This window comes from Callithrix jacchus, chromosome 12, assembly GCF_049354715.1.
Source record: "Callithrix jacchus isolate 240 chromosome 12, calJac240_pri, whole genome shotgun sequence".
NCBI classification, from domain to species: Eukaryota; Metazoa; Chordata; class Mammalia; order Primates; family Cebidae; genus Callithrix; species Callithrix jacchus.
Genome location: NC_133513.1, coordinates 87,270,429 through 87,294,565, shown reverse-complemented (window position 1 = coordinate 87,294,565; position 24,137 = coordinate 87,270,429). Strand labels below are relative to the sequence as shown.

Below are 24,137 nucleotides of genomic sequence, written 5' to 3'. Positions count from 1 at the left end.
AAGGATCACTTGCATCCAGGAGTTCAAGACCAGCCTGGACAACATAGTGAGACCCTTATAAAATAGCAAAAATTAGTTTGCTGTAGTGGTGTGACTGTAGCCCCAGATACTCCAAGAGGCTAAGGCAGGCAGACTGCTTACGCTTGGGATTTTGAGGCTGCAGTGAGCTGTGACCATGGGTGACAGCTCAGCCTGGGTGACACAGTGGGACACTGTCTTAAAAAAATTTTAAAAATCCTAAGCAAAAGAAGAACTGAGAAGACATCATATTTGACCAATGCCACTATTTATTTATTTTTCTACATTAAAGCTTAATATCATTTACATGAAACCCACTGGTTGTGAATTATTAAGATTTCAAGCTTAATTATATCATATGTTCTCTTCTCCCCACCTCACATTATCCCTTGAATATACCCATTCAAATTCTCTTTTTTTCATTGTTTTTGTTTTTGTTTTTGAGACAGAGTCTCACTCTATTCCCCAGTCTGGAGTGCAGTGGCGGGATCTCGGCTCACTGCAACCTCCACCTCACAGGTTCAAATGATTCTCATGCCTCAGCCTCATAAGTAGCTGGGATTACAGATGCCTGCCACCAAGACTGGCTAATTTTTATATTTTAAGTAGAGACGGAGGTTTCACCGTGTTGTCCAGGCGTCAAACTCCTGACCTCAGGTGATCCGTCCACTTCAGCTTCCCAAAGTGTTAGAATTACAGCTGTGAGCCACCACACCCATGAGTATTCTTTTTTTTGTTTTGTTTTTGAGATAAAGTCTCACTCGGTCACCAGTCTAGAGTGCAGTGGCATGATCTCAGCTCACTGCAACCTCCACCTCCCAGGTTCAAGTGATTTTCCTATCTCAGCCTCTTGAGTAGCTGGGACTACAGGCACACGCCACCATGCCCAGCTAATTTTTGTATTTGTAGTAGAGATGGGGTTTCACCATGTTGGACAGGCTGGTCTCAAAACTCCCAATCTCAGGTGAGCCATCTGCCTCACCATCCCGAAGTGTTAGGATTACAGGCATGAGCAACTGTGCCCGGCATATCCATGCGTATTCTTAACAACAACCTGTCTTTTAAGATCAACTGCTCCATCTCTTTGGCAAAATTCACCCACCATTCTATAATCTACTGGATATTGCTTGAAAGGCAAACTCTCCAAGTTAAAACAAAACCTTTTTTACAGAAAAGATGATAAAAGACATTACTGCCAAATAAGAGATCATTCTTCTATCAGAAAACTAGATACATTTATAATAGGTACAAAAATAATAAGGAGTAAATTTAATCAAGGAGGTGAAAGCCTTCTACAATGAAAACACTGATAAAATAAATTGAAGAGGAGACAAACAACTGGAAAGATATCCCATGTTCATAGATTGGAAGAATTAATATTGTTAAAATGACAATACTATCCAATATAATCTATAGATTCCATGCAATCCCTATTAAAATGCCAATGACATTCTTCACAGAAATAAACCATCATAAAATTTATATAAAACCACAAAAAGGGCTGGGTGAGGTGGCTCATGCCTGTAATCACAGCACTTTGGGAAGCTAAGGCAGGCGTATCATGAGGTCAGGCATTTGAGACCATCCTGGCCAACACAGTAAAACCCCGTCTCTACTAAAGATACACACACACACAAAAACTAGCTGGGTGTGGTGGTGGGTAGAACCCAGGAGGCAGAGGTTGCAGTGAGCCAAATTCGTGCCACTGCACTCCAACCCAGGTGACAGTGTGAGACTCTGTCTCAAAAAAAGAAAAAAAACGGCCGGGTGTGGTGGCTTAAGCCTGTAATCCCAGCACTTTGGGAGGCCGAGGCGGGTGGATCACGAGGTCAAGAGATCAAGACCATCCCGGTCAACATGGTGAAACCCCATCTCTACTAAAAATACAAAAAATTAGCTGGGCACGGTGGTGCGTGCCTGTAATCCCAGCTACTCAGGAGGCTGAGGCAGGAGAATTGCCTGAACCCAGGAGGTGGAGGTTGCGGTGAGCCAAGATCGCGCCATTGCACTCCAGCCTGGGTAACAAGAGCGAAACTCCGTCTCAAAAAAAAAAAGAAAAAAAAAAACCCAAAACTCAGAAGACCTTAAACAACAAAGCTTAGATTTACATGACACCCACTGGTTGTGAATCATTAAGATTTCAAGCTTAATTGCGCCACTGGACTGCAGCCTGGGTGAAAGAGCGAGACTCCATCTCACATACACACACAAAAAGGAATCTTGAGGGAAAAAAACAAGACAGGCCAGGTGCGGTGGCTCACGTCTATAATCCTAGCACTTTTGGAGGCCAAGGCAGGCAGATTACGAGGTCACAAGATCGAGACCATCCTGGCTAACACAGTGAAACCCTGTCTATACTACAAATACAAACAAACAAAAAAATTAGCCAGGCACAGTGGCACAAGCCTGTAGTCGTAGCTACTTGGGAGGCTGAGACAAGAGAATCACTGAACCCAGGAGACAGAGGTTGCAGTGAGCTGAGATCGAGCCACTGCACTCCAGTCTGGGTGACAGAGTGAGACGCCATCTCAAAACAAAACAAAGCAAAACAAAACAAAAACAAGCTGGAGGCATTAGACTACCAGACTTCAAAATAAACCATAAAGTCATAGTAACCCCAACAGAATGGTACTGGCATAAAAACGGATACATAGAACAATGGCACAGAATAGAGAACCCAGAAATTAATCCACACATCTATAGCCAACTGATTTTTGACAAAGGTACCAAGAACACTAACTCAGGAAAGGACAGTCTCTTCAATAAATTGTGCTGGAAAAACTGGATATCCATATGAAAATCAAACGAGGCCGGGCGCGGTGGCTCAAGCCTATAATCCCAGCACTTTGGGAGGCTGAGGCGGGTGGATCACGAGGTCAAGAGATCGAGAATATCCTGGTCAACATTGTAAAACCCCGTCTCTACTAAAAATACAAAAAAAAAAAAAAAAAAAAAATCAGCTGGACATGGTGGTGCGTGCCTGTAATCCCAGCTACTTAGGAGGCTGAGGCAGGAGAATTGCCTGAACCCAGGAGGCAGAGGTTGCGGTGAGCCGACATCGCGCCATTGCACTCCAGCCTGGGTAACAAGAGTGAAACTCCGTCTCAAAAAAAAGAAGAAAATCAAACGAAACAAAGCTAGACCCACTTCTCATCCTATACAAAAGTCAACTCAAGATTGATCAAATACCTAAATATAAGACATAAAACTATAAAACTATTTGAAGAAAACACAGGAAAAATACTTCAAGACATTAGTCTTGGAAAAAAATTGTATTAGTAAAATCTCAGAAGTATAGGCACCAAAACCAAAAATAAACAAATGGGATTATATCAAACTAAAAAGCTTCTGCATACTAAAGAAAACAATCAGGGCCAGGCGCGGTGGCTCACGCCTGTAATCCCAGCACTTTGGGAGGCCGAGACGTGTGGATCACAAAGTCAGGAGATTGAGACCATCCTGGCTAATATGGTGAAACGCCGTCTCTACTAAATACCAAAATTAGCTGGGCATAGTTGCGCATGCCTGTATTCCCAGCTACTTGGGAGGCTGAGGCAGGAGAATCACTTGAACCAGAGTCGGAGGTTGCAGTGAGCTGAGATCAGGCCACTGCACTCCAGCCTGGCAAGACTAAGACTCCCATCTTAAAAATATATATTAAAATAAAATAAAAAGAAAACAATCAGAGTTAAAAAAAAAAAAAGAAAAAAGAATGGGAGGAAATATCTGCAAACTATTCATCTGACAGGAAATTAATAGCCAAAATATATGAGGAACTTAAATATCTCAATAGCAAAAAAAAAAAAAAAAAACTGGCGCATGCCTGTAATCACAGCCCTTTGTGAAGCTGAGGTGGGTGGATCACTAGAGGTGCAGAGTTCCAGACTAGCCTGGCCAACAGGATGAAACCTCATTTCTACTAAAAATACAAAAATTAGCTAGGTGGGGTGGTGCACACCTGCAGTACCAGCTACTTGGGTTGCTGAAGAACGAGAATCACTTGAACCCTGGAGGTGGAGGTGGCAATGACCCAAGATTGTGCCACTGTACTCCAGCCTGGGCAAAAGAGCCAGACTCCATCTAAAAAAAAAAATAATAATAATCCAACTAAAAAATGGGCAAATGATCTGAACAGAATTTCTCAAAAGAAGATATAGAAATGACCAAGAAATATATTTTAAAATGCTCAACATAATTAAGCATCAAAGAAACATAAATTAAAAACATATGAGGTATCATCTTACCCCATTTAGGATAGCTATTATCAAAAAGACAAAAAATAACAAATGCTGGCAAGGATGGAGAGAAAAGGGAACTCATACACTGTTGTGATTGTAAAGTACAGCCACTATGGAGAACAGTATGGAGATTCCTCAAAAAACTACAAATAGAACAACCATATGATCTAGCAATGCCACTACTGAGTATATACTCAAAGAAACTGAAATCAATATGTTGAAGATAGGTCTGCACCCCCATGTTTATTGCAGCACTATTCACAATAGCCAAGACATGGAATCGACCTGGGTATCCAACAACAGATGAATGGATGAAGAAAATGTGGTACATACACACAATGGAATACTACTAAGCAACAAAAACAGAATGAAATACCATCATCTGTGGTAATATGGATAGAACCAGAGGACATTATGTTAAGTGAATACTGCATGTTCTCATTCACATGTAGAAGCTAAGAAATGCTAATCGCTCTTTTCTTTTTCTTTTTTTCTTTTTTCTTTTTTTTTTTTTTTTAATAGGATCTGGCTCTGTCACTCAGGCTGGAATGTACTGGTACAATCTCAGCTCACTTGAGCCTCCTAGGCTCAAGTCATCCTCCTACTTCAGCCTCCCAAGTAGCTGGGACTACAGGCACATGCCACCATGCACCATACAGCTAATTTTTATATTTTTTGTAGAGATGGGGTATCACCATCTTGCCTAGGCTGGTCTTGTACTCCTGAGCTCAAGCAGTCAGCCTGCTGCAGCCTCCCAAAGTGCTAGGATTATGAGCATGAATCATGATACTGGTCAGCTGATCTCATAAAAGTAAAAAGTAGAACAGAGGATACTAGAGACTGGGAAGGGTAGAGAAAAGGAAGAGATAGGCTGAAATTTGTTAAAATATATAAAATTACAGCCAGATAGGAGGAATAAGTTCTAGTGTTCTATAGCACTGTAGGATAACTATAGTTAGCAATAATATATGGTTTCAAATAAGACAACTATACTGAATGTTCTCAACACAAAGAAATGATAAATGTTTGAGATGAATATGCTAATTACCCTGATCTCATCACTATACATTGTATGTGTAGAAACGTCACTATGTACACCATGGATATGTGCAATTATTATATGTCAACTCAAAAGAAAATCCAAAAAAATGAAAATAAGAAACAAAAATCTTTTTTTTTTTATTTTTTAAAATTTTTTATTACATTTTAGGTTTTGGGGTACATGTGCAGAACATGCAAGACAGTTGCATAGGTACACACATGGCAGTGTGTTTTGCTTCCTTTCTCCGCTTCACCCACATTTGGCATTTCTCCCCAGGCTATCCCTCCCCAGCTCCCCCCGCACTGGCCCTCCCCTTTTCCCCCCAGTGTTTAGTACTCCCCTCTCTGTGTCCATGTGTTCTCATTTTTTATCACCCACCTATGAGTGAGAATATGCGGTGTTTCGTTTTCTGTTCTTGTGTCAGTTTGCTGAGAATGATGTTCTCCAGATTCATCCATGTCCCTACAAACAACATAAACTCATCATTTCTGATTGCTGCATAATATTCCATGGTGTATATGTGCCACATTTTCCCAATCCAGTCTATCACCAATGGGCATTTGGGTTGGTTCCAGGTATTTGCTATTGTAAACAATGCTGCAATGAACATTCGTGTGCACGTCCCTTATAGTAGAAGGATTTATAGTCCTTTGGATATATACCCAGTAATGGGATTGCTGGGTCAAATGGAATTTCTATTTCTAAGGCCTTGAGGAATCGCCACACTGTCTTCCACAATGGTTGAACTAATTTACACTCCCACCAACAGTGTAAAAGTGTTCCTTTTTCTCCACATCCTCTCCAGCATCTGTTGTCTCCAGATTTTTTAATGATCGCCATTCTAACTGGCATGAGATGGTATCTCAATGTGGTTTTGATATGCATCGCTCTGATGACCAGTGATGATGAGCATTTTTTCATATGATTGCTGGCCTCATATATGTCTTCTTTTGTAAGGTGTCTGTTCATATCCTTTGCCCATTTTTGAATGGGCTTGTTTGTTTTTTTCCTGTAAATCTGTTTGAGTTCTTTGTAAATTCTGGATATCAGCCCTTTGTCAGATGGGTAAACTGCAAAAATTTTTTCCCATTCTGTTGGTTGCCGATTCACCCTAGTGACTGTTTCTTTTGACGTGCAGAAGCTGTGGAGTTTGACTAGGTCACATTTGTCTATTTTGGCTTTTGTTGCCAATGCTTTTGGTGTTTTGTTCATGAAGTCCTTGCCTACGCCTATGTCCTGGATGGTTTTGCCTAGATTTTCTTCTAGGGTTTTTATGGTGCCAGGTCTTATGTTTAAGTCTTTAATCCATCTGGAGTTAATTTTAGTGTAAGGTGTCAGGAAGGGGTCCAGTTTCTGCTTTCTGCGCATGGCTAGCCAGTTTTCCCAACACCATTTATTAAACAGGGAATCCTTTCCCCAATGCTTGTTTTTGTCAGGTTTATCAAAGATTGTATGGTTGTAGATATGTTGTGTTGCCTCTGATGCCTCTGTTTTGTTCCACTGGTCTATATCTCTGTTTTGGTACCAGTACCATGCTGTTTTGATTACTGTAGCCTTGTAATATAGTTTGAAATCCGGTAGTGTGATGCCTCCAGCTTTGTTCTTTTTGCTTAGAATTGATTTGGCTATGCGGCCTCTCTTTTGGTTCCATATGAAGTTCATGGTGTTTTTTTCTAGTTCTGTGAAGAAAGTCAATGGTAGCTTGATGGGGATAGTGTTGATTCTGTAAATTACTTTGGGCAGTATAGCCATTTTCACGATATTAATTCTTCCTAACCATGAACATGGAATGTTTCTCCATTTGTTTGTGTCCTCTCTTATTTCGTTGAGCAGTGGTTTGTAGTTCTCCTTGAAGAGGTCCCTTACGTTCCTTGTGAGTTGTATTCCTAGGTATTTTATTCCTTTGGTAGCAATTGTGAATGGCAGTTCGCTCTTGATTTGGCTTTCCTTAAGTCTGTTATTGGTGTAGAGGAATGCTTGTGATTCTTGCACATTGATTTTATATCCTGAGACTTTGCTGAAGTTGCTTATCAGTTTCAGGAGTTTTTGGGCTGAGGATGGGGTCTTCTAGGTATACTATCATGTCGTCTGCAAATAGAGACAATTTGGCTTCCACCTTTCCTATTTGAATGCCCTTGATTTCTTTTTCTTGCCTGATTGCTCTGGCTAGAACTTCCAGTACTATATTCAATAGGAGTGGTGAAAGACGGCATCCTTGTCTAGTGCCGGATTTCAAAGGGAATGCTTCCAGTTTTTGCCCATTCAGTATGATATTGGCTGTTGGTCTGTCATAAATAGCTTTTATTCCTTTGAGATACGTTCCATCGATACCGAGTTTATTGAGGGTTTTCAGCATAAAGGGCTGTTGAATTTTGTCGAATGCCTTCTCTGCGTCAATTGAGATAATCATGTGGTTTTTGTTTTTGGTTCTGTTTACGTGATGAATTACGTTTATAGACTTGCGTATGTTGAACCAGCCTTGCATCCCCGGGATGAATCCTACTTGATCATGATGAATAAGTTTTTTGATTTGCTGTTGCAATCGGCTTGCCAATATTTTATTGAAGATTTTTGCATCTATCTTCATCATGGGTATTGGCCTGAAGTTTTCTTTTCTTGTTGGGTCTCTGCCGGGTTTTGGTATCAGGATGATGTTGGTCTCATAAAATGATTTGGGAAGGACTCCCTCTTTTTGGATTATTTGGAATAGTTTCAGAAGGAATGGTACCAGCTCCTCTTTGTGTGTCTGGTAGAATTCGGCTGTGAACCCATCTGGACCTGGGCTTTTTTTGTGTGGTAGGCTCTTAATTGCTGCCTCAACTTCTGACCTTGTTATTGGTCTATTCATAGTTTCAGCTTCCTCCTGGTTTAGGCTTGGGAAGACACAGGAGTCCAGGAATTTATCCATTTCTTCCAGGTTTACTAGTTTATGTGCATAGAGTTGTTTGTAATATTCTCTAATGATGGTTTGAGTTTCTGTGGAATCTGTGGTGCTTTCCCCTTTATCATTTTTTATTGCATCTATTTGGTTGTTCTCTCTTTTCTTTTTAATCAATCTGGCTAGTGGTTTGTCTTTTTTGTTGATCTTTTCAAAAAACCAGCTCTTGGATTTATTGATTTTTTGAAGGATTTTTCGTGTCTCTGTCTCCTTCAGTTCAGCTCTGATCTTAGTTATTTCTTGTCTTCTGCTAGGTTTTGAGTTTTTTTTGATCTTGCTCCTCTAGCTCTTTCAATTTTGACGATAGGGTGTCAATTTTGGATCTCTCCATTCTCCTCATATGGGCACTTATTGCTATATATTTTCCTCTAAAGACTGCTTTAAATGTGTCCCAGAGATTCTGGCATGTTGTGTCTTCATTCTCATTGGTTTCGAAGAACTTCTTTATTTCTGTCTTCATTTCATTGTTTATCCAGTCAACATTCAAGAGCCAGTTGTTCAGTTTCCATGAAGCTGTGCGGTTCTGGGTTGGTTTCTGAATTCTGAGTTCTAACTTGATTGCACTATGGTCTGAGAGACTGTTTGTTATTATGTCAGTTGTTTTGCATTTGCTGAGGAGTGCTTTACTTCCAATTATGTGGTCAGTTTTAGAGTAGGTGTGATGTGGTGCTGAGAAGAATGTATATTCTGTGGATTTGGGGTGGAGAGTTCTGTAAATGTCTATCAGGTTTGCTTGTTCCAGGTCTGAGTTCAGGCCCGGGATATCCTTGTTGATTTTCTGTCTGATTGATCTGTCTATTATTGACAGTGGAGTGTTAAAGTCTCCCACTATTATTGTATGGGAGTCTAAGTCTCTTTGTAAGTCATTAAGAACTTGCCTTATATATCTGGGTGCTCCTGTATTGGGTCTATACATGTTTAGGATTGTTAGCTCTTCTTGTTGTATTGATCCTTTTACCATTATGTAATGGCCTTCTTTGTCTCTTTTGATCTTTGTTGCTTTAAAGTCTATTTTATCAGAGATGAGAATTGCAACACCTGCTTTTTTTTTGCTCTCCATTTGCTTGGTAAATCTTCCTCCATCCGTTTATTTTGAGCCTTTGTGTATCCTTGCATGTGAGATGGGTTTCCTGGATATAGCACACCGATGGGTTTTGGTTTTTTATCCAATTTGCCAGTCTGTGTCTTTTGATTGGTGCATTTAGTCCATTTACATTTAGAGTTAATATTGTTATGTGTGAATTTGATACTGCCATTTTAATGCTAGCTGGCTGTTTTGCCCATTAGTTGATGTAGTTTCTTCATTATGTTGATGCTCTTTAGCGTTTAGTGTGATTTTTGGAATGGCTGGTACTGGTTGTTCCTTTCTATGTGTAGTGCAGCTTTTAGGAGCTCTTGTAAAGCAGGCCTGGTGGTGACAAACTCTCTGAGTACTTGCTTGTTTGCAAAGGATTTTATTTTTCCTTCCCTTATGAAGCTCAGTTTGGCTGGATATGAAATTCTGGGTTGAAAGTTCTTTTCTTTAAGGATGTTGAATATCGGCTCCCACTCTCTTCTGGCTTGTAGAGTTTCTGCCGAGAGATCTGCTGTGAATCTGATGGGCTTCCCTTTGTGGGTGACCCGACCTTTCTCTCTGGCTGCCCTTAGTATTTTTGCCTTTATTTCAAACTTGGTGAATCTGACGATTATGTGCCTTGGGGTTGCTCTGCTTGCGGAATATCTTTGTGGTGTTCTCTGTATTTCCTGCATTTGATTGTTGGCCTGCCTTGCTAGGTGGGGGAAATTTTCCTGGATAATATTCTGAAGGGTATTTTCCAGCTTGGCTTCATTCTCTTCGTCACATTCTGGTACACCTATCAAACGTAGGTTAGGTCTCTTCACATAGTTCCACATTTCTTGGAGACTTTGTTCATTCCTTTTTGTGCTTTTTTCTCTAATCTTGGTTTCTCGTTTTATTTCATTGAGTTGATCTTCGACTTCTGATATTCTTTCTTCTGCTTGGTCAATTCGGCTGTTGAAACTTGTGCATGCTTCGCGAAGTTTTCGTATTGTGTTTTTCAGCTCCTTCAATTCATTCATATTCCTCTCTAAGTTATCCATTCTTGTTATCATTTCCTTGAATCTTTTTTCAAATCTTTTTTCAGGGTTCTTAGTTTCTTTGCATTGATTTAAAACATATTCTTTTAGCTCACAAAAATTTCTCAGTATCCACCTTTGAAGTCTAATTCCATCATTTCGTCACAGTCATTCTCTGTCCAGCTTCGTTCCCTTGCTGGTGAGGAGTTTTGGTCCTTTCTAGGAGGCGAGGTGTTCTGGTTTCAGGTGTTTTCCTCCTTTTTGTGCTGTTTTCTTCCCATCTTTGTGGATTTATACACCTGTCATCTGAGTAGTTGCTGACTTTTCAATTGGGTCTCTGAGTGGACGCCCAAATTGTTGATGATGAAGTATTTCTGTTACTTGGTTTTCCTTCTACCAGTCTAGCCCCTCCACTGATACCACTCCAGGCCCTGCTTGTCTGGGGTGCACCTATAGCAGCTGTGGAACAGTGAGGGACGCTACCAGTTTCTTTTTCTGCTATCTTTGTCCCAGAATGATGCCTGCCAAATGTCAGTCTTCTGGATATAGAGGGGTCAGGGAGTTGCTTGAGGAGACAGTCTATACTTTATAAAAGCTCAAGTGCTGAGCTGTGAGCTCTGTTGTTCATTCAGGGCTGTTAGGCTGCTACATTGAATTCTGCTGCAGCAGAACTCATTAAAAAAAACCCTTTTTTTCTCAGATGCTCTGTCTCAAGGGATTGGGGTTTTCTTTATGAGTGTCCGTTGCACTGTCCTCCCCAGCTAGGAGGCAGTCTAGTCACTATTTGCCTGCTGAGGCTCCGCCCTGCTGGTGTGAGGTCCGCCCTGTTGCTGCAGGCTCCGCCCTGCTGCTGCGGTCTCCGCCCTGCTGCCACGGGCTACGCCCTGCGGCAGAGTCTCTCTGTTGTGGTGGGTTGTCTCAGCAAAGGCAGGCTGCATCAGCAATGGGAGTGTACCTCAGTAGGGGCGGGTTGCCTCAGTAATGGCAAACGCCCCTCCCCTACCGAGCTGCACCGTCCTTGGTTCCGCTGTGCCCGCAGTGAAACTCTCCACCCAGAGCATTTGGAATCGCCGTTTTGTTTGTCCCACCACCCTGGCCCAAATGCCGTTTCCCTGGAATCTTCTGGCCTGGCTCACTGTCCAAGTCCCGTTCAATCGGATGGATATGCCAATCTGCCCTCTCAAGTCTCAGATTGCCAGTTCAACAGGGCACCCGGACCAGTGCGCTTTGTGCGGAGCGCTGTGGAGTGCCGCTGCAATGTAGCGCCGGCCGCCGCCTGCACCACTGCGCTGGCATCCCTCGTCTCTTTTATACCTGGGAATTTCCCCGTTCTGTGGGCAACAAAGATCCGTCTGGAAATGCGGCCCTGACTCATCCTCCACGCGTTCACCGAGAGCTTCAATCCTGGGTTGTTCTCACCATGCCATCTTGAGTCAGTCCCAGAAATCTTATTTAATTCCATCAAATCACACAATTTAAGAAGTTAATTTAACTTTTAGAAAAGGTAATACACATTGTTAGGTTGTCACAATTACATTTCCTTTTTATATTTTTCTTTCTGAGACAGAGTCTTGCACTGTAGCCCAGGAAAGAGTGCCGTGGCCTGATCACAGCTGACTGAAACCTCGGCCACCTGAGTTCAAGCGATTCTCATGCCTCAGCCTCCCAAATAGCTGGGACTATAGGCCCAGACCACCACATCCAACTAATCTTTGTATTTTTAGTACAAATGAAGTTTCACCATGTTGGCCAGGCTGGTCTGGAACTCCTGACCTCAGTTGTCCACCCGCTTTGGCTTCCCAAAATGCTCCAATTATAGGCATGAGCCACCATGACCAGCCTTTATGTTTTCTTTTAAAAATGTTTCTTTATATTGTATAATACTTGAATGGAAATAAATTGACTTTCACTATGACATTCTACTTCTACATCTTAATTTCTTCAGCTCTAAAATGATGAATTTGGATTATTTCCAGGTCTAAAAATCCAACCTATTTTACAAATACAAAAAAACTCTAAATATTCTTCTTCAGTAAGATGAGTATCAGTCATTTTACGGTTAACTTTATAAAGAATATGGTTTCTGGAATTGGACTGCTGAGGTTTTAGTTTGTATTTTGCCACTATTAACTGTGAAATAATTAGGTACGGTACTCAGACTAACAAAATTTCAATATCAGTTATCCAGGCATAGTGATACACACTTGTAATCCTAACTACTTAGGAGGCTGAGGTAGGAGGAATGCTTGAACCCAGGAGTTCTAGTGGGAGGACCTGTGATTGTACCACCGCACTCCAATCTGGGCAACAGAACGACACACTGTCTCAAAAAATAAAAAAAAATATTTTTTGACGAAAAAAATAAAAAACAAAATTTCAGATTCCCCATCAGTAAGTGGTATAAATTACAGTACATATCTTATGCAGTTATTATGATTAAACAGAAAAAAAGTATGTGTGGTAGAAACTAGCTGTTTACCAAACCATTTCTTTTTCTTTCTGGCAAACAACTAAACCACATTTTGCATCTTCACTTGCAGTTAGTTGTGGCCACATGACTGAGTCCTGGTCAGTAGATGTGAGAGGAGGAGATGCGATACTTCTAGGCTTAGCTCCTCAAAATCTTTCCTTGTGAGTCTCCTTGTTCTTTCCCCTTCTTCAAAAACCCTGGAAATGGCTTGTTAAAGATGGTAGAAGCACAAAATGGAAGGAGCATTGGTGCCTGAATCACAACTTGGAGGAGAGCTGTATGCCCACTGGAAACACAATTAATATCATTAGTCTTTTTTTCGTTTTTTTTTTCTGAGACAGAGTTTTGCTCTTGTTACCCAGGCTGGAGTGCAATGGCGCAATCTTGGCTCACCGCAACCTCCACCTCCTGGGTTCAGGCAATTCTCCTGCCTCAGCCTCCTGAGTAGCTGGGATTACAGGCACGTGCCACCATGCCCAGCTAATTTTTTGTATTTTTAGTAGAGATGGGGTTTCACCAGGTTGACCAGGATGGTCTCAATCTCTTGGCCTTGTGATCCACCCACCTTGGCCTCCCAAAGTGCCGGGATTACAGGCTTGAGCCACTGCGCCCAGCCAATATCATTAGTCTTAATATGACAAGTGAAAAGTCTAAGAAAACTTTGAACTTTAAACACAAGCAATAAAATGGGTGATCTGTCTGCAGTATACATGATTTGGCAACATACATACTTTTTTTTTTATAGGCAGAATCTTGTTCTGTCACCCAAGCTGGAGTACAGTGGTGTAGCTTAAACTCCTGGACTCAAGCAATCCTCCCACATCAGCCTCCCGAGTAGCTGGGACTACAGGCATGCACAGCTATGTCTGGCTAAGTTTTTTATTTTTTGTAGAGTTGGGGTCTCGCTAGGGTGACCAGGCTAGTCTCAAACTCCTGGCCTCAGGCAATCCTCCTGCCTCGGCCTCCCAAAGTGCTGGGACTACAGGCATCAGCTACTGCACCTGGCCTTTTTTTTTTAACCTAGAGAAAGTCTAGGAAATAAAATTGTGTGTTCAAACAGTAAAAATCTGAGCTATTTATATGTGTAACTTGGAGAAAGTATACTGTATTTACATTTCTTACATTTTTAAAATTTTTCAGAAGATATCTAAGAAGGCAGATCAAATTTAAAAATTCAAATTGGTATCATCTTGGGGGGAAAAAAAGGTGGATAAAACTTTGAAATAAAAAGAAACAATACAAAGCCCTTAGTAAAGAAACATTATTATAACTATCATAAGCCCTTGTGTGTTAATAATAAAATAAATAGCAACTACCTATGAGAGCTTAGTATGTGCTAGGCATTGAATGAGATAATCCATTTAAAACACCCTCACTACAACTCAAAAGAGATATTATTCCTATTTTATAGATTAAAAAAAAACACCAAAATACAAACTGAGAGATTCTGATTTCAACCCAGAGTCCATGCTCTTTTTTCTTTTTTTACCTTTTTTTGAGACAGTCTCGCTCTGTTGCCCAGGCTACAGTGCAGTGGCATGATCTTGGTTCACTGCAAACTCTGCCTCTCAGGTTCAAGCAATTCTCCTGCCTCAGCCTAGCACCACTATATCCAGCTAAGTTTTTGTATATTTAGTAGAGACAGGGTTTCGCCATGTTGGCCAGGCTGGTCTTAAACTACCGATCGCAGGTGATCTGTCCTCCTTGGCCTCTCAAAGTGCTGGAATTATAGGTGTGAGCCACCGTGCCCAGCCGAGTCCTTGCTCTTAATCAAATGAGTCCCCACAAAAATTTGGAAGTTTCTCAATTTTTAAAAGAAGGCCCTTTATATGTAAAATCCTACACATGAGATTTACTCTAGTTCCTAAAACACACAAAAAGTTATACCCTTTTTCCTTTTCATTATTATATGTTCTGTATGTATGCTATGACTTACCAGTCTATCAAATATATATCTGGTGTAAGACTGTAAGATTTGAAGTGAAGAAATAATTTGGAGAGATTTTCTTCAAAGAATACTTCAAATGTAGCAAAATATTTCAACATCTAAAGATTAAAAAATTGATAAAATTATGAAAGCATATAGTCTAGAAATAGAGAAATTAAATGCTTAAACATTAACAGAAAATCTTGCTCATTAAGAATCTCATCTCTTTCTGAGTCTTCTCAGCAAGCATTCATTCATAAACTATAAGATGGGAAGCTTATATTAGATCAGATTATCTTGGTCTTTTAATTATTGTTTTTCATTCTAAGAGGACATTCAAACTGCAGAAACAAAGGAAAACACGATCTGTTCATACCATGCTGTGATCCACACGAAAGAAGGCCAACTGACATGGTTTATTCAGGAGATTGGCAAATGCAATAAAGGCATCTGCCTCTTCCAAATTGAGAATGAGTACTGCCGCAATGAAGGACATCCCTTGGACCTTCAAAGAAAGAAGAAATTAGTTGAAATTGGCTTACAATAATAAATCTATACAGTTTACTTTATTGTACTCCTGAAAAATTACAAAGTGACATTTCAAAGTAGAATTAACCAAGATTTCTTTTTTCCTTCCCAGCAAAGGTAAATACAGAGAACCCCTAATACTTAAGAACTCTCCCTAGTTTTCTCTCTCTAATTTCTTGCTCACATGGTGTGGTTTTTTAAAAATTAAGGAGAATTTTTGAAAAAAAAAAAAAGTATCAGCCTTTACTGTTACAAAAGGCTATCCCAGTGTGTTACCTAGTTTTCATTTCCCCTCAGTCTGAATTATTTCAAAATAGAGTAGAGAATCACAAAATTTAATAAAAATAAGGTGATTATTTTCATTGTTATAACACATCCATCTGAGTAAAAAATGAAGAACTGAGAATAAAAGTGATGTATGAAAAGCACTGCTGAAATACCAAGAAAGGAGATGTTGTGGGGTTGAGATAATGAGCTGGAGTCCTGGAAACGCAAGAGACAGAAATAGGAGAAAACCTAAAATGGAAAAGATGCATGAGCCAAGACACAAAAATGGGAACAATAGGATCAGCTCAGTTGGAGTAAGGAAAGTCATTTAGAAAAGGTAGGATGTATTTATATTGTGAAAGACCTTGAGTAAAAGGCTAAGCTGTACAGACATTTGCTTGTGAGTCATTGGCAGCTATCCTATGCTTCTTTCTTTTTTTTTTTTTTTTTTTTGAAGCAGGGTCTTAACTTAGTAGCCTAGGCTGCAATGCAGTAACATGGTATCATCTCATTGCAACCTTTGCCTCCCGATGCAAGCTATCCTCCAGCCTCGGCCTCCAGAGTAGCTAAGACTATGGGTATGTACTACCATGCCTGTCCAGCCCATACATTTCTTTAATTAAAATAAAAAAGTTGGGGCTGGGTGAGGTGGCTCATGCCTATAATCCTAGCACTTTGGAGGTGGAGGTGGGTAGACTGCCTGAGCTCAGGAGTTTCAGAGCAGCCTGAGCAACACGGTGGAACCCTGTCTCTACTAAAATACAAAAAATTAGCTGGGTGTGGTGGCATGTGTCTGTAGTCCCAGCTATTTGGGAGGCTGAGGCAGGAGGACTGCAAGAACCTGGGAGGCGGAGGTTGCAGTGAGCCGAGATTGTGCCACTGCACTCCAGCCTGGGCAACAGAGCGATACTCCATCACAAAAAAAAAAAAAGTTATCAAACACTTACTTTTGGAAGACATTTGTAAAATAGACTTACACAGTGAGACCACTAAGAATAACTGCAATAATACCTATCTCTTGTTCCCAGCCAAGTGTTTTGAAAGGAATGCCTACAATCACTATCTCTGCTTTCTCAGCTCCCTTTTCACTCTTTAGCATGCTTCAGTATATATTCCCACTCCATTACTACACTATTTTGAGATTTCTCTTGCCAGCATGACCAACGATACTGATTGTAAAACCCAGTGGGCACTATCTCTCTTAACAGCATCCCCTTAGCTTCTGCAATCCAATTATTTCTTTGTTTACATCTTATTTCTCTATCTTCTTCTGAGTACTTTTTGCAGATTCTACAGTAATAGCCTATTTGATTTTCTAGAACTGAAGTTCCATGAAGACAGAGACTGCATTAGGCATGATAATTGCCCTCCAAAGATGTCCAAATCATTATTTATTACCAGAAGTTGAGAAAATGTTGCTGTACATGACAAAAGGGCCTTTGCAGACATAATTAAGTCAAGGATCTTGAGATGGGGAACTCATCCTGAATTACCTGGGTGAGCCCGAAGTAATCATCATAAGGTTCCTCATAAATCAAAAAAGAAGGCAGGATAGTCAGAGAGAGAGATTTGAAGATGATATACTGCTGGCTTTGAAGATGGAGCTCTAGGCCTAGGAATGTAGGCAGCCTCTAGAAGGTGGAAAAAGCAAGGAAATGGATTTTCCCCTAGAGCTTCCAGAGCAAGCACAACCCTGCCAATACTTTGACTTAAACCCAGTGAAGTCGATTTCAGACTTCTGACCTCCAGAACTGTCAAACAGTAACTTTGTGTTGTTGTGTGTGTTTAAATTATTTTTGTAGAGACAGAGTCTTCCTATGTTGCCCAGGCTTGTCTCTTGACCGCAAGTAATCTTCCCACCTCAGCCTCCCAAAGTGCTGAGATTACAAGCATGAGCCACTGCACCTGGCCTAATTTGTGTTGTTTAAAGCCACTGATTTCGTGGTCATTTGCTACAGTATTTATAGGAAACTAGTACAGAGACCACACCATGTTTGTTTGTTCATAGTTATATTCTTAGTACCATGATACTTGCTGAATGAATACAAGGGGCAAAATATTAGCCATCGGTAATAGAATGGTAGCAAAGTAAATAGAAAGAATTAAAAGTACATTTTAATGTAGTTTTAATTTTATAATCTAAGATGTAATTTTTAATTATGTAATCTAAGATGTTATTATAATTTCATTTTACATACCACTTAAAAAAGAAAAAATGCTGACAATTAAGCAATAACATAATCCTTTATCACTTGGAATACTTACTTATTTATTTATTTATTTTGAAACAAAGTCTCACTCTGTCACCCAGGTTGGAGTGTGATGGTGCGATCTTGGCTCACTGCAACCTCCACTTACCAGGTTCGAGTGATTCTCCTGCCTCAGCCTCCTGAGTGTCCGGGACTACAGGTGCCTGCCACATGGCTAATTTTTGTATTTTTAGTAAAGACAGGGTTTCACCATATGGGCCAGGCTGATCTCAAACTTCTGACCTTGTGATTCTCCTGCCTCAGCCTCTCAAAGTGCTGGGATTACAATCGTGAGCCACTATGCCTGGCTGGAATATTTATTTAATTAATTTATTTTTCTGGAGACAGAGTTTAGCTCTTGTCGTCCAGGCTGGAGTACGGTGGTATGATCTCGGCTCACTCCAAACTCCCCCTCCCAGGTTCAAGTGATTCTCCTGTCTCAACCTCCTGAGTACCTGGGATTACAGGTGCCTGCCACCATGCCCAGCTAATTTTTGTATTTTTAGTAGCAATGGGGTTTCACCATGTTAGCCAGGCTAGTCTCGAACTCCTGACCTCGATCCACCCACCTCAGCCTCCCGAATTGTTGAGATTACTGGAGTGAGCCCCCATACTCAGCCTATTTTTTTTTTTTTTGAGACAAAGTTAAACCTTTGTCGCCCATGCTGGAGTGCAATGGCACAATCTCCGCTCACTGCAACCTCTGCCTCCCAGGTTCAAGTGATTCTCCTGCCTCAGTCTCCTGAATAGCTGGGATTACAGGCACCTGCCACCACATCTGGCTAATTTTTTTTGTATTTTTAGTACAGACAGGGTTTCACCATGTGGGCCAGGCTGGTCTTGAACTCTTGACCTCAGGTGATCTGCCCACCTAGGCCTCCCAAAGTGCTAGGATTACAGGCGTGAGCCACCACACCCAGCCCAGAATATTTATTTTCTGCATATTTTTTAAAGCTATTTATAGCTCACTCAGATTTATCATATATCACTCTTGTGTATATATGAAAATAAGAAAAAGTCATTTCTATAATTTCTTCAGAGTCCAAGTCTTCTGAATATTCTGCATTATTTATTGACTCATGGTGTGATGCACTGAAAAAGACATACGTAGTGTCACCAATAAAACTGTCTAACCCAAATCTAATCATGAAAAAATAATCAAATTCAAACTAAAGGTCATTCTCCAAACAACTAGCCTTAATTTCTAAAAAGCGACATTGTTACCACAGATACAAAAGGCTGAGGAACTTCTATTTTAAAGGAGACTGAAAAGATTGAACAACTAAACAGCACACATGACCCTGACTGGATTCTGAACCAAGAGAAAACTGCTGGAACTTTGCTATCAATTTGAAGTTGTTCAAAATTACAATGTGAGAAACAAAAAAACCTCCACACAAACAAAAAGATACCTATCTATATAGGTGCCAGGCGGATCACCTGAGTTCAGGAGTTCGAGACCAGCATGGCCAACATGGTGAAACCCTGTCTCTACTACAAATACAAAACAATTAGCAAGGCGTGGTGGCAGGTGCCTGTAATCCCAGCTAGACGGGAACCTGTAATCCCAGCTACTCAGAAGTCTGAGAGAGGAGTATCGCTTGAACCTGGAAGACAGAGGTTGCAGTAAGCTGTGAACTGAGATCAGTTTAAGAAATAATACTTTACCAAGTTGAAGCACCTATGTAACCCACCCACTTTCTGTCATTTGAAATTTCTCTCTTCCTCAATGCCTGGCTAGGATATGGGAGAAGGTCATCTACTTAAAGTCCCCATCCTTTATCGTTCTTGCAGGCATACACACAGACTTCTTATTTTTGGTATCTTATTGATAATAACTATGGAGAAATAGGGACTTATAACAAAAAATAAATGGGTCGGGCGTGGTGGTTCATGCCTCTAATCCTAGTAATTTCTTGAGCCCAGAGATTCAGGACCAGCCTGGGCAACACAATAAGGCTCTCTGTTTACACACACACACACACACAAACACACGCACACACACAATTACACACGCACACAAACACGCACACAAAGAATCTGTTTACACACACACACACACACACACACACACACAAGGCTGGGGGAGTATACAAACCTTAGGGTAATATCTACAGTTTTTTACTCCACCTGAGATACTGGGAAACTTGTTCGTCTTCTCACTTCTACTTTATGATAGAGCCACCTTAAATCCCCATCATAATGCAGGCCGAGTTCACTGTAAGTGCCAGGCAAAATAACAGCTACCTCCTTACTTAAAAAGAGAAAGCTTGCATCTGTGGACCTACACACAGGTAACACTCAAGACTCATCCATAATTGCTCTACCCAGAAATGTGAACCAAAATTACCAAATTTTTTCAAGAATAAAATCCACAGATAAAACTTTCATATGAGTTATTTATAGATTCAGCATATGTTATTCATTAACATAATTAAAAACCTATTTTGTCAAATCATGACATGAAATAGGTATTCCAATATAGTCTATACTATTTTTAACTTATGAAGTAAGCGTGATTTGACAGACTGGTTTGTCAATGAGCCTTGACACTACCAGTTAAGTTATACGATGTCATTTTATATAAACTCAGTGAACAAATAGAGTTCATTTCGGCAGCAGATATACAATAACCCAGTAAGTCTACAGCCAGAGTAAAAAAAAAAAACTTTAAAACAAAGTCTAAAAAAGTCATTATCATAAGTGTAATAACAGTAACAGTATTTTAATCTCCCCCATTTTTTCTCAGTATACCAGGTGAAACAAGTGCCTTTAAGTGAGGAGTGAGCGAGTTTGTTTGTTTGTTTGTTTGTTTGTTTGTTTGGAGACAGTCTCACTCAGGCTGAAGTGCAGTGGCACGATCTCAGCTCATTGCAACCTCTGCCTCCCGGGTTCAAGCAAGTCTCATGTCTGAGCCTCCTGAGAAGCTAGGATTACAGGCACATGCCTTCATGCCCAGCTAATTTTTATATTTTTAGTAGAGACAGTATTTCACATGTTGGCCAGGCTGGTCTCGAACTCCTGGCCTCAAGTTATCCGTCTGCCTTGGCCTCCCAGAGTGCTAGGTGGTGCACGCCTGTAGTCCCAGCCTGACTACAGCAGTAGCTGGGACTACAGGTGTGTACCACGCCCAGCTAATTTTAGTATTTTTAGTAGACCATGTTGGCCAGGATGGTCTCGATCTCTTGACCTCGTGATCCACCCACCTTGGCCTCCCAAAGTGCTGGGATATATAGGCGTGAGTCGCTGTGCTCGGCCAATTATTTTTCTTTAAATGGACTATGATATATGTAAATTCATTATAGCATTTAAATTCCACTACAGACTTTTGCTTTGTTTTTATGAGACGGGATCTTGCTGTGTTGAGCAGGCTGGAATGCAGTGGCCCAATCCTACCTCACTGCACCCTAGAAGTCCTGGGCTCAAATGATCCTCCTGCCTCAACCTCCGAAAGTGCTGAGATTATAGGCGTGAGCCACCATGCCCAGCCTAGAGACATTTTTAAAGAACTATAAGATGTCAACATTTAAACAGTGCTAAAAAAATTAAATTATTCACAAGTAAACTTATGATGAAAAATTTTAAAATTCTACTTAAACATGTGAAGGGGATACAAGGTGTTATAATTCATTCACAGAATACCTGAGTAACAGAATTTAAAGACTGTTCAAATCTAACTTTCTCCTTAAGGACTATCTGACAATCTTTTCAAATACTACAACCTGCCCCTCCTAAAACTTAGCATTTTCTCCCTTTATCATCCCATACTTTTCCACAGCACTCATCCTTTTTTTGAGACAGAGTCTGGCTCTATTGCCCAGGTTGGAGTGCAGTGGCTTGATCTCAGCTCACTACAACTTCCGGCTCCTGGGTTCAAGCGATTTTCCTGCCTCAGCCTCCTGAGTAGCTGGGACTACAGGTATGTGCCACCATGCCCGGCTAATTTTTTTTTTGTATTTTTAGTAGAGACAGGGTTTCACCGTGTTAGCCAGGATGGTCTCAATCTCCTGACCTCGTGATCCACCCATCTCGGCCTCCCAAAGTGCTGGGAGCACTTTGCGCCTGGCCAGCACATATCTTTTAATATAACATGATTTACTTATTCATTGGTTGTTTATTGTCTGTTTCTTTCTTCTAAACTGTAAAGGGAGAAATCATTTTGTTCATTGAGGTATCTCAAGTGCCTAGAACAATGCCTGACATATAGTCATAAGCACACAGTAAATATTTGTTGAGTAAACAAACATAGAAATGAACACGCAACAGAATAAAGTAACTTGTACCAGACGGCCACCCTATAGAGAGATTTAAAATTATATTTTAAGGCAAAGGTGAGAAGATGAAAGTTCTATAACTTCTAGTTAAAAATGGCAATTGAACATCACATCTTTCTTTGTTTCCTTGCAAACTCCAACTAATAATACAGTATAGAAAAATAAGTATTAACCCATGAGGACTACAAGAATGAAAAGTTATATAAATAGTAGATAAGTTAATAGCATTTTAGAAATTGTAAATTAAATAAGTATGGAAGGTTAAAATGAAAATATCTATAGAGGAGGAAGCCAATAATCAGGAACTCTGAAAGCTCAGAAGCTGAAGTTGTCAGTTATCTATGAAATTGAGTATATAAGGAGCAAATCCCCTCCCCTATTTTTTAGGGACAGGTGCCTATCCTTCCTTAATCTGGAAGAACATAGGAGGTTTACTCTCTAGAGGCACAGTCAGGAAAAGAGGGTTAGGAAGAGGGGGATAAGGCACCACACTGACATCAGGGCATGAAATAAAAGTTTATAAATTGCAGGGTGAAATCTTTGGCAGCTCCCCCAGAAAGCTGGCAGCCTCAAGTACATATAAGCTCCTGGCAAGAGATGGAAAGATTCTTCACTGGGTAAATTGATAAGCCCAAGTCAAGCAGACATAGAGATACAGACATTTGGGAGCTAATACAACATAGGCTATTTTGATAAGAATATAAATAAAATGCTTATATTCAAAAAACAGATTGAAACAAATACTTACATAACCAACATCAGGTCTGTAGCATGTATATGCCCCTAAAATACTATGTAAGACATCATGATATGGGCCACCCTTAGGAGAGAAAAGTGAAATTTGAAACTATACAAATAATTGTCTCTAAGTTAATTTTCATATAACATGTTAGTTAATAAATTTTAGCATATCCTAAATAATGAAAAATATTACAAATGCACTCTGCCAAGATGTTTTCCAAATTATTATTAAGAAATATTTAATACTGTGTATGGGTGCAGTGGCTCATGCCTGTAATCCCAGAACTTTGGGAGGTTGAGATGGGTGGATTACTTGAGGCCAGGAGTTTAAGACCAGCTTGGCTAACATGGTGAAACCCCATCTCTACTCTAAATATAAAAATTAGCTGGGCATGCTGGCACACGCCTGTAATCCCAGCAACTAAGGTGACGGAGGCACAAAAATTGCTTGAACTCAGGAGGTGGTGGTTGCAGTGAGCCAGGATTCCACCACTGCACTCCAGCCTGGGCGACAGAGTGAGAATCTCTCAAAAAAGAAATATTTAATACTAAATAGCAAAAAAAGCCAAATGAACTTACTTGATGGATACAAGCTATATAATTTGCAAACTGTTTTAAAGTCTTCTAGATTTGGTATAATAAGACTATGATGAATACAGACTCTTTCATTTTATTTTATTTTTATTTATAAAAATCGAGTCTTACTCTGTCACCCAGGCTGGAGTGCAGTGGTGTGATCTCAGCTCACTGCAACATCTGTTTCCCAGGTTCAAGTGATTCTCCTGCCTTAGCCTCCCAAGTAGCTGGGATTACAGGCATGTGCCACTGTGTCTGACTAATTTTTGTATTTTTAGTAGAGACAGGGTTTCACCATCTTGGCTAGGTTGGTCTCAAACTCCTGACCTTGTGATCCACCTGCCTCAGCCTCCCAAAGTGCTGGGACTGCAGGCATAAGCCACCATGACCAGCCAGACTGTTTCATTTTATATAATACAGTATCAGCAAAAATAATAATAATAATAATAAAGCTACACTAAACTGTGCTAATAATTTTAATCTTAATAGTAAAAGTTTTTACTCATTTTATTTTTATCAATCTAAAGATAGAAGAATTCCATGTATAAAGACTTGAATCAGCTGGGTGTGGTGATGCATGCCTATAATCCCATAATCCCCTCTATTCAGGAGGCTGATGCAGGAGGATTGCTTCAGCCTAGGAGTTCGAGTACAGCCTGGGCAACACAGCAAAACCTTATCTCAAATTTAAAAATTAATAAATAAATATAAAGACTTGAGTCAAAGATAAAGTATACATAATGTCGTCATTTCTCATTTCATAAGGTATTAACAACTTCATAATAGCCTATGT

General features: G+C 40.3%; 1 protein-coding gene across 5 annotated transcripts in view; it reads right to left on the bottom strand.

Annotated features, from left to right (window-relative positions):
• TBC1D12 (TBC1 domain family member 12) overlaps window positions 1-24,137 on the bottom strand; it is a 123,073-nt gene that overhangs the window by 6,188 nt on the left and 92,748 nt on the right. For 3 of the 5 annotated variants that reach the window (XM_002756452.7, XM_078346090.1, XM_078346092.1), the window contains 3 exons: window positions 22,776-22,847; window positions 15,086-15,214; window positions 14,719-14,828 (listed from right to left, as the gene is read on the bottom strand). In XM_002756452.7, coding sequence (XP_002756498.5) covers window positions 14,719-14,828; window positions 15,086-15,214; window positions 22,776-22,847 — 311 coding nt within the window. The remainder of the gene's footprint in view (window positions 1-14,718; window positions 14,829-15,085; window positions 15,215-22,775; window positions 22,848-24,137) is intronic. The other 2 variants (XM_078346089.1, XM_078346091.1) reach the window with 1 other exon arrangement.